Below are 11235 nucleotides of genomic sequence, written 5' to 3'. Positions count from 1 at the left end.
TTAAGGCTTGAGACCATTTTCCTACTGGGTGGAAATGCATCTAGGTACCCAAGGCGTTCTTGACTGCAGTCCCATTTAAGAGCAGCTTTTAGAACTTGACCTGTTTGGGAATATTCAGTGGAATTTGTGCTTTTGAGTGCTTCTATAAACATGATACTTTAAATTCTGGTATAATATAGTCTGGGTTTTTTGGGTCCATTTGCATTTTATTGATTTCACATTTTCCCAGTTGAGTTTGTCCATGTTACCTAAAAACTATCACACTTCACATCCCTGAGCTCTGAAGTCAGCATCTGAAGACCTCCATTCAGCTATTCTCATTTTTGGTACAGAAACTCCTTGTATTTGTTCTTGTTCACAAAACTCTTAGTGAAAGTTAATTATGTCTATCCATTAATGTGGTTTATATCATGACTTTGAAGCCCATTTGGAGATTTCAGTCAGTATTTGTTCTGGGAAAGATACTTTTTTAAATATGTAGAGAGCTGTCTTCATCTTTAAAGATCTCAGAGTGCAAAAGAGATCTGTGTGTTGGCATGGTTTTTTTTGAAAGCTATGATTTACGGGGTGGGTCCATATAGGTGAATACAGTGGATACAGTGTAATTTTAGAGAAGACTTTAACTGCTTTTTTAAAAATTCAGTCTGAGTATTCAATTTACTTAAGTTACTGTCAATTTATATCCAGATGTCTCTACCACATATATATGAAATAATAAGATGAATATACTTGGCTTCCTCCTCCTGAAGATAACGCTTACTCTACTTTTGTGCCTATTATTCCTCTGCTTTTTGTTATAGTTATACAGTGTATGTAACAAATGTGTGCACTTTCTTCAAATAGCTCAACCTGGCTTCTCAGTCTGTATTGGAAGGACTCAATGCTTGTTTTGACCACCGAGGAGAAATTTATGTTCCTGAGTTAGGAATGAGCTTTCAAGTACAGCATGAAAAGACGAAGATTTTTGGGTGTCAGAATCCCTTTAGACAAGGAGGTGGGAGGAAGGGCTTGCCAAGATCTTTCCTTAACAGATTCACTCAGGTAAGATTTGCTGTTGCCATGGAGACCAAAGGTGGCGTGTTGGGGGTGATAAGACTGCTGGCACGTAGCTATTAGGATGCTCATTATAAGAATGAGAGAGCTTCAGTTTAATGATGTATTCCTCAATTCCATGTCTTTATATGACAAATACTAATGCATCCAGTTCCCATCATCACTTCCCTCCTGCTGTGAGTCCCTTTGTTTTACGTCCTAGAGGACCTGATGTGTTATCAGTTAGTGGAGAGTAAGGTCACCATTCCTCTAAGATTTCTATTACTGTGCTCAGGATAAAGGCCAGTATTTGACCTTTCTAGGTATCTGTGTGATGTATGAAAACATCGAAGTTTTTAAATTTTTTTTTTTAATATTTATTTATTTTTGAGAGACAGAGACAGTGCGAGCGGGGGAGGGACAGAGAGAGGGAAGACACAGAATCCGAAGCAGGATCTAGGCTCTGAACTGTCAGTGCAGGGCCCAGTATGGGGCTCGAACCCACAAACCGTGAGGTCATTCATGACCTGAGCCAAAGTCAGAAGCTTAACTGACTGAGCCACCCAGGCACCCCAAAACATTGAGATTTTTTAATGGTGAAAATAATGCATTGTAGTTAAAGAAAAGGGAAAAATAAAATCCGGTATTCTCCATATAAGGGTCAATCATTATTAACATTTGGTGTCTTTTCTTACTGCCTTTATTCTCATTTACAGAGATAGGAGTTGTGTGTATGTATGCTTACTTGTTTTAACATTTATTTGTCAAATTTTGACTAGTCTAGAGGTTTGGAAATGGCCCTAGATGTTAGCTTTCTTTAATGTCCTTTTCTGTTGACAATTAAGAATTAGAGTATCTTTTCAGAATAATTTATTATGAAAAATATCAAATATATTGAAAAGTTGAAGGGATTTTGAAGTAACTGCTCATATGCCCTACCATCTAGAGTTCTGAGGGCATTGTTACATAATGATAGGAAATTAAAAAAAAAAACAAATATACTTAATATACTTTGAAAAAGTGGTATGTTATCTTTTTTTCTTTAATTCAGTAGAGTGGAGCTAACAACACTACCAATACCTCTGTGTAAAATGTTTAAAATATTTTATGTGATTCTGTATGTTAAAATGCAAAAAAAGATTTCTGTAACTGAATTTTTATATATAAAATGAGGTTTGATACCTTGGTGTTAAGTAAAAACTTTGCGTCATAGGTGGTAGTCATTTCTGGTGTTTGGTGAAGAGATGCTGTAGCCTTTCTTCTTGTTATTTTTGGATTCTATAGGTCTTTGTGGATCCCCTTACAGTAGTTGACATGGAATTCATTGCCAGTACTCTGTTTCCAGCCATTGACAAAAATATTGTTAAGAAGATGGTTGCTTTCAACAACCAAGTAAGTACCTACTTGTATTAACTGTTCTTTGTTTTGATGGCTGTAATTGAACTATCATTTCATCGTGGGACACTATCACATTTACCAGTGTTTTTAAAAATAAAGCACATTGAATTGTCCCAGTTTCTAGTGGAATAAACTAATCATCTGAGGATTATAGTAATTCAGATCTATTTTGTATATCAGGTTAATGCTCAGAGAATATTTCTGGTTTAGATGTCTGGGTTGGGTGAAGGAGACATTTGTATCAAACCTGCTAATTTCTGTTTCAGATTATGCATGTATTATAGTACTTAATACAGTGCCTACCAGTGGGACATGTTTCCCAATAATAGTGTTTTCTTTTTAGATTGATCACGAAGTGACTGTTGAAAAGAAATGGGGGCAAAAAGGAGGACCCTGGGAATTCAACCTTCGGGACCTTTTCCGCTGGTGTCAGTTGATGCTGGTTGACCAGTCCCCCGGGTGTTATGATCCTGGTCAGCATGTGTTTTTGGTCTATGGTGAAAGAATGAGAACCAAGGAAGACAAGGAAAAGGTGAGTTTCATATTATTCTTTGGGTTTCTTTCCATCTGAAAGTTGATTTCTTCCTAAGAGAGAGAAAGGGCATACTCACTCATAACATTCAACACGGTAAAGCTGCTTAGAATTAATTAATTAATTAATTTTTAAATGTTTATTTTTGAGAGAGAGAGAGAGAGAGAGAGAGCGAGCGAGCGAGCATGCAAGCAGGGGAAGGGCAGAGAGAGAGGGAGACACAGAATCTGAAACAGGCCCCAGGCTCTGAGCTGTCAGCACAGAGCCCGACGTGGGGCTCGAATTCACGAACTGTGAGATCATGACCTGGGCTGAAGTCGGCCACTTAACTCACTGAGCCACCCAGGCACCCCAAAGCTGCTTAGAATTTAAAAGTTAAACAGACTAAATGTTCATTGACTTCAAAGTCTCAAAGTGCACCTTTCTAAGTTTCTCCGTGATGTATTAGTTTGCTTTTGAGTACACAATTTGCTTATCCATCTGAATTCCAAATATTGCAAACCTTGTTAAAGCAATATTGCCCTCCAGTAATAAAGAACTAGGTCCTTGAGGGGTGGGGGAGAGGGGAAAGTGGGTGATTGGCATTGAGGAGGGCACTTGTTGGGATGAGCACTGGGTGTTGTATGGAAGCCAATTTGACAATAAATTAAAAAAAAAAGAATTAGGTCTTCATCTTTCTAGGCATAAAGGAGAGAAACAGGAGGAGATAGGTGATACTCAAGTAGAGAAGGAGGGTTTTCTGGTTTTAAATAAACTTTGAATTACAAAGTATTTTATCTAGAAAATATAATTAGATCTATAAGAGGGTATTCTGTATCTCATCGGCAATAAAAATATCCCTTCGTAAATGGAAAATAACACTAGAATTCCTAGCCTAATAAACTAATAATGTGTTCATTTTGCCTTGTGGTATTTAAAGTCTGATCTCACAAGATACTCATAATAGCTGCAGGTAGGAGGCACTAACATGACCTCTGAATAGTGAGGATCCAATGCTCTTAGTCATGGGGTTTCACCTATAGTAAATAGTAGAGCCAGCACTTCTACATCACAATTGTAGCTAAATGTTAACTCATTCATTATGTGCAAGTGGCTTTTTGTCAGTATATTAAGACAAAATATTCACCCAGTATTTTTTTTTTTTTACAACTCTGTTATATATAATTCATATACTATTAGCTGGTATTTTATTTTCTTCATTCATTAACTAAATTATAGTATATCTATTGTGGCCAGACACTGGCCAGTTTTTGGATAATTGATGTTATTCAGATAGTATGTTACTGTAGAGTGTGGAAGATTTCCATCACTTCTCTAATTCAGTTATTATAATTCACACACCTGAAAAAGTGAAAAATAATAATAGGAGAAAGACTTGTAAAAGCTGGAAGAATTTGAGTAAATTGAGTCTGACTTTAAAAACTAAACCAACTACATTGTGAAAGCATTTTTAATTTTAATTTTGGTAGACTCAGGGAGATGAGATTATATTCTGCCTTGGAGGGAAATATAAGCTCAGAAATCACCTGGACCCAGGAATATGTGACAGGAGCACTTTCTCCTATGCTGCTTTTTGACTCGTAGTCAATGTTTGGTACTGATAATGATTTTATCTTTACAGTTTTTTTCTAATGTTTCTGAAACTTTTATTAATTTATTTAGTTGAGGTATAATTGACATATAACATTAGTTTCAGGTGTACAACACAATGGTTCAGTATTTGGGTGCATTGTGAAATGATGACTACAATAAGGCTAGGTAACATCTGTCACCTTACGCAGCTACAAAAGGCTTTATTTATCTATCTACTTATTTATTATTTATTTAGTGATATTTTTAAGAGAGAGAGTATGCATGCATGCACACTAGCAGAGGAGGGGCAAAGGGAGAAGGAGTAAGAGAATCTTAAGCAGGCTTCAAGCCCAGTGCTAAGCCTGACGGTGAGATCATGACCTGAGCTGAAATCAAGAGTTGGACACTACTTAACCGACTGAGCCACCCAGACGCCCCAAGACTTTTTCTCTTTTGATGTCAACTTTTTAAATCTGTTTCCTTAGCAGTTTTCAAATACATAATATGGTATTATTTAAAATTTTTTTAAACTAGTTTTAAAGTTTATTATTTTTAAAAGAGAGAGAGAGCGGGGAGAAGCAAAGAGAGAGTGAGAGAAAAAATGCCAAGCATGCTCCGTGTAGTCACTGCAGAGCCTGATGCGGGGCTTGAACCCACTAACCATGAGATCATGACCTGAGCTAAAATCAAGAGTCAGATGTTTGACTGAGCCACGCAAGTGCCCCTATGTTTATTTATTTTTTATTTATTTTTGAGAGAGAGCGAGCATGAGGGGGACGTGGGGGACGCAGAGAGAGAGGGAGACACAGAATCTGAAGCAGGCTGTAGGCTCTGAGCTGTTAGCACAGAGCCCAGTGAGGGCTCGAACTCATGAGCAGTGAGATCATGACCTGAGCCGAAGTTGGATGCTTAACCAACTGAGCTACCTAGGTACTCCATGTAATACAGTATTATATTAACTATAGTCACTATACTGTACATTCTATTTCTATGAGTTATTTTATAATAATTGTTATTTTTATTTTCTGACTTTAGTCCAGTGTATGATGATTAATATGAGTATTGCTGCTTTGTTAGAAGCATGCAGCTTTGTATACATATTTTGGATGGCTGGAATTTTTCCTGCTGCTCTGGGCTAAATTAGTGTATTTTACACACTCATATCTTTCCCTCCTGCCCCAACTCCTCTTTAGAAGAAACCCAGCAAAGGGGCACATGAGTGGCTCAGTTAAGCGTCCGACTTCAGCTCAGGTCATGATCTTGTGGTTTGTGAGTTTGAGCCCCTCTTGGGGCTCTGTGCTGACAGCTCAGAGCCTGGAGCCTGCTTCAGATTCTGTGTCTTCCTCTCTCCCTACCCCTCCCCATTCACACTCTGTGTGTGTGTGTGTGTGTGTGTGTGTGTGTGTGTGTGTGTGTCTCTCTCTCTCTCTCTCTCTCTCTCTCTCTCTCTCTCTCTCAAAGATAAACATTAAAAAAAATTTAAAAAAGAAGAAACCCAGCAACGAAGTAAGGTTAATGGAAAGTTTTCTGATCATATTTCTGGTAAGGGAGGGATAAATGAATGTAAATAATCAGAGAGATAACTTTGAGTGTCATTCTATGTAAATATTTATAAACCTAAAATGGTGTTTTGGGATGAAACTGGCTTCCAAGATTTTTTTTTTTTTTTTAAATATTTCTTTATTTTTGAGAGAGAGAGACAGAATGTGAGCCAGGAGAGAGGCAGAGAGGGAGACAGAATCTGAAGCAGGCTCCACGCTCTGAGCTGTCAGCACAGAGCCCGCTGCGGAGCTCGAACCCACAAACCATGAGATCATGACCTGAGCCAGAGTCGGGTGCTTAAATGACTGAGCCACCCAGACGCCCTGTCACCTCAAGATTTAAAAACAATTACCATGAGCAAATCCCGTTACTCTGATGAATCCCATTATCCATATCTGTAAAGCAGAAATGATACCTATTTTGCAAGGGTATGAGGATCAGAAATAACTTGTTGAAAGCACCCACAATAATAGTACATTAGTAGAGGCTTAAGAAATGGTCATTTTTCTTCATAATCTTCAAATTGTTATTCTCTTCTTCTTTTTAGGTGGTATCTTGAATGATGAAAGCAGATTCATTTTTCATCTGTAGATTTGCAATAGTGTCCATGGCTTTAATTTATGGGGCATTCTCACGGGAATCCCAAATAGTTTGAGGTTAGGTGACTACTCTTTGAGTTCCAGTTTACTTTCATTTCAAGATTTAAATAAATGTTATCTATCCTTTTTATAAGAGAAAAATCAAAATAATAGGAAAATTGTGACTAGTCTTCACTCAGTTTTATGACCTCTGTTGCTGTTCATGTCTTCTAGAAGGTTTGGCTCAGAATTTGGTGAAATCATTTGTGTTTTGACTGTATTATCATCTTCATTTAGGTCATTGCTGTATTCAAGAATGTGTTTAGTTCAAATTCCAGCCCATACATGGGAACCAGACTATTTCACATCACTCCCTATGATGTTCAGGTGAGGCAAGCAGGATAATCCTCTATTCTTTTATAATTTTCTGTGATTTCCTCTGCTCCCACTACTAGGCACACTTGTAAAACCTCACTGGCATGTGTTTTTCAGCTGGGCTACTCAGTCCTCTCCCGTGGCAGTTACGCTCCTCTCCTGTCTCGCCATCCACTGTCACTCCTGCACCAATCATTACAGTCTCTGGAGTCAGTTATGAAGTGTGTGCAGATGAGCTGGATGGTCATCCTTGTGGGGCCAGCCTCTGTGGGCAAGACCAGCCTGGTGCAGCTCCTGGCACACCTTACTGGTCACACGCTAAAGATCATGGCTATGAACAGTGCAATGGACACTACGGAGCTTCTAGGTGGATTTGAGCAGGTAAATGGTCTGCCTTCACATTTTCAGGCAAAACATCTGTAATGCCATGGTCTGATTGATGGTCTTTTGTGTTGGTGAGTACAAATAGGATTATTCTTTTTTAAAGTAATCTCTGTACCCAATGTGGGACTCGAACTCATGACCCCAAGATTCAGAGTCACATGCTCTACCAACAGAGCCAGCCAAGCATCCCCTACCCCAACCCCCCAGCCACTTTTTTTAATTTAAAGGAGTGTTCATTTGACTCTGGCCACTGACTATGATGAGTTTTTGTGCTCTGGAAATTGCAGGTTGATCTTATACGTCCATGGAGGCAGCTGCTAGAAAAGGTGGAAGGCACTGTAAGGGCACTTTTAAGAGACAGCCTCCTTATCAGTGCTGACGACGCAGAAGTAGTGCTGCGAGCCTGGAGTCATTTCCTTCTGACTTACAAACCCAAGTGTCTTGGAGATGGTGGTAAAGGTATCACGATGGAGATTGTCAACAAGCTGGAAGCAGTATTATTGCTTATGCAGAGACTCAACAATAAAATCAACTCCTACTCCAAGGCAGGTATGTGTGTTTGGATGTGTATCAGATACATAGTATTGTGCATATAGTGTCCATATATAGGTAGTAATACATTTGTAATGTAATGTCTGCAATTTTTTTATTAATGTAATAGTTATTAACAAAACTTGAAAATCTTTGTTTTAGAAAGTAAAATGAAGCTGATGTAAAATAATTCAGAATTGATGATCCTAAGCAAAGCAAAAGTAACAAAGAAATTGGTTAGTGAGTTTGATAGTTTATATTGTATGTAATCAGCTATAATGGTAAATCATTTGCATCTAAAGCTGGTAGTATTTTTCTTGGCTTAAAAACAAACTAAGTAATTAAGAAATTGAGAATTTTGTTTTATTTTATTTTATTTTATTTTATTTTATTTTATTTTATTTTATTTTATTTTATTTTATTTTATTTTATTTTATGTTTTTATTTATTTTTGAGAGAAAGAGAGAGAATAAGCGGGGGAGGGGCAGAGAGCGAGGGAGACACAGAATCCAAAGCAGGCTCCGGGCTCTAGGCCCTGAACTGTCAGCACAAAGCCTGACGCGGGCCTCGAATTCATAAACCATGAAGTCATGACCTGAGCTGAGTCGGATGCTCAACTAGCTGAGCCACCCAGGCGCTCCTGAGAATTATTTTATTTTATTTTTAAAATAAAATATATTTTGTTTTATTTTACTTTTTATCTTTAAAAATATTTATTTACTTTGAAAGAGAGAGAGAGAGTGGGCATGCACATATACACATGCTTGAGTCTGTCAAGGGGAGGAGCAGAGAGAGGAGAGAGGCAATCCCAAGCAGGCTCCTCAGTGTCAGCATGGAGTTTGATTTGGGGCTTGAGCCCATGACCCTGGGGTCATGACCTGAGCCAAAATCAAGAGTTGGATGCTTAACTGACTTGAGCCACCCATGCAACCCAAGAAATTGAGCATTTTAAATGGGAGAATAGAAGTATTAAATGGGAGAATAGAAGGTATATAAAGTATTTACTTGTATATTTTAATTTATGTATATTTTAAATACATATTTTAAAATATATATTTTATTTTATATATATTTTATATTGTAAAACTCACCATTGCGATATGAATTCCTACTGGGAGATAACTCCTATATTAAATATTTGCATTTAAAGCCTCACAACACCACTGCATTACAAAAAAAAGACTATCCTCATTCTATGCTTGCAGAAATCAGTGCTCATAGAGGTTAAGTAATGTGTTCAATGTCTTAAAGTTACAAAGTGGTTAAACTAGACTTTGGATCTGATCCTCTGATTGTAAAGCCTTGAATCTATATATCTGTGCTTCTATATATCTTTCAGCTAAAATTTAAATATTTATTTATTTAGGGGCACCTGCGTGGCTCAGTTGGTTGAGTGTCTGACTTCGGCTCAAGTCATGTTCTCACAGTTCGTGAGTTGGAGCCCTACGTTAGGCTCTGCTGACAGCTTGGAGCCTGGAGCCTGCTTCAGAGACACAGAAACTCTAAAAAAAAAATTAAATTTTTATCCATTTAATATTTATTTTTGAGAGAGAGAGAGAATGTGCGTGTGAGCTGGGGAGGGGGAGAGAGACAAGGGGACAGAAGATCTGAAGCAGGCTCTGTGCTGACAGCAGAGTGCCTGACTCAGGGCTCGAACTCACAGAACCAAAGTTAGGTGCTTAACTGAGCCACCCAGGCACCCCTAAAATTTAAATATTTAGAGTACATGCTCACAGCTCGTTCTAAATACAGGTTTTTATTTAGGATTCACTTTCATACTGAGTCATTTCTTAAGGGTACTAATAGAGTGAGGAAAGGTGAGTCTAAAACAGTCTACTCTTTTATTTTTGGTTAAAAATATTCTTTCTTTCTAAATATATCTTTTAACATTAGTACGAAGGTGTATGACTGTTAAATATATTCTAGTTCTCTCGTGTTCACAATTTATCTTAAGTGCTTCTGCTTTTTTTACAATATCTGTTTTAACATCTTTGCTAATTTCATCATCTATGACTTTTGGGGCTGTTCTGTTGAGTTTTTTCTCCTGGTTATGAGTCATGTTTTCTTTGTGTGTCAAGTAATTTTGATTGCATGCTGTGAATTTTGAATTAGTGCTTATTGCTGCATTTTTGTTAGTTGCTCCTTGGATATTGAATAACATGGGTTTGAGCTGCATGGGTCCACTTACATGTGGATTTTTTCCAATATGTACAGTACTGTAAATGCATTTTCCGTATAAATGTCTTTAACTTTATTCTAAGAATATGGCATATAATACGCAATGTACATAACATGTTAATTGTTATTCATAAGGCTTCTGGTCAACAGTAAGCTATTAGTAGTTACGTTTTTGAGGAGTCAAAAGTTATATGTGGATTTTTGACTGATTGTCGGAGGAGGTGGCATCCTTGTCCTTTGTTGTTCAAGGGTCAACTATATTTCTTTAAAGACTTTTGGACTGGGCCGCCTGGGTGGCTCATTCGGTTAAGCGTCTGATTTCGGCTTAAGTCATGATCTCACAGTTCATAAGATCAAGCCCCGCATCAGGTTCTGTGCTCAGTGTGCAGAGCCTGCTTCGGACTCTGTCTCCCTCTCTCTCTGCTCCTCTCCTGCTGTACTTGCTCGTGCTCGTTCCCTCCCTCCCTCCCTCCCTCTCTTCTTTGTCTCTCTCTCTCTCTCAAAAACAAAATAAACATTAAAAAAAAAAAAAAGAATTTTGGACTTTGTGGTAGGCAGTGAAGTTGTTTATGGATTGTTTTGATCTTATATTTTTATTTCACCTATTTAGACTTAAAAAAAAAAAAAAAAAAAAAAAAAAAAAAAAAAAAAAAAAAAAAAAAGAGGGGTTCCTGGGTGGCTCAGTCGGTTAAGTGTCTGACTTTGGCTCTTGTCATGATGTTGCTGTTCACAAGTTTGAGCCCTGCATTGGATTCTTTGCTGACAGCTAGAGCCTGGGGCCTACTTCAGATTCTGTGTCTCCCTCTCTCTCTGCCCCTCCCCTGCTCTCTCTCTCTCTAAAATAAATAAAAACATTTTTAAAAATTAAAAAAAAAAACTGAAAACAAACATTTCACCCATTTCTTTCCCCAGCTCCCTCAATCTCCAGTCTGTTCTTTGTATCTATAAGCTTGGTCTTTTATCCCACATATAAAAGAGATCGTATGATATTTGTCTTGCTCTGATTTATTTCACTTGCATAATGCCTTTGAAGTCCATCTATGTTGTCACAGATAGCAAGATTTCATTCTTTTCTATGGCTAAATAATATTCCATTGTGTGTGTATATACACT

General features: G+C 37.7%; 1 protein-coding gene across 1 annotated transcript in view; it reads left to right on the top strand.

Annotated features, from left to right (window-relative positions):
• MDN1 (midasin AAA ATPase 1) overlaps positions 1–11235 on the top strand; it is a 175121-nt gene that overhangs the window by 85589 nt on the left and 78297 nt on the right. The window contains exons 38-43 of the mRNA XM_045057836.1: positions 844–1041; positions 2317–2424; positions 2774–2962; positions 6952–7041; positions 7147–7410; positions 7701–7962. Coding sequence (XP_044913771.1) covers positions 844–1041; positions 2317–2424; positions 2774–2962; positions 6952–7041; positions 7147–7410; positions 7701–7962 — 1111 coding nt within the window. The remainder of the gene's footprint in view (positions 1–843; positions 1042–2316; positions 2425–2773; positions 2963–6951; positions 7042–7146; positions 7411–7700; positions 7963–11235) is intronic.

This window comes from Felis catus, chromosome B2 (genome assembly GCF_018350175.1).
Source record: "Felis catus isolate Fca126 chromosome B2, F.catus_Fca126_mat1.0, whole genome shotgun sequence".
Classification (NCBI taxonomy): Eukaryota; Metazoa; Chordata; class Mammalia; order Carnivora; family Felidae; genus Felis; species Felis catus.
Note: the sequence above shows the minus strand (reverse complement) of the source record. Positions and strands in the feature narration are given on the sequence as shown.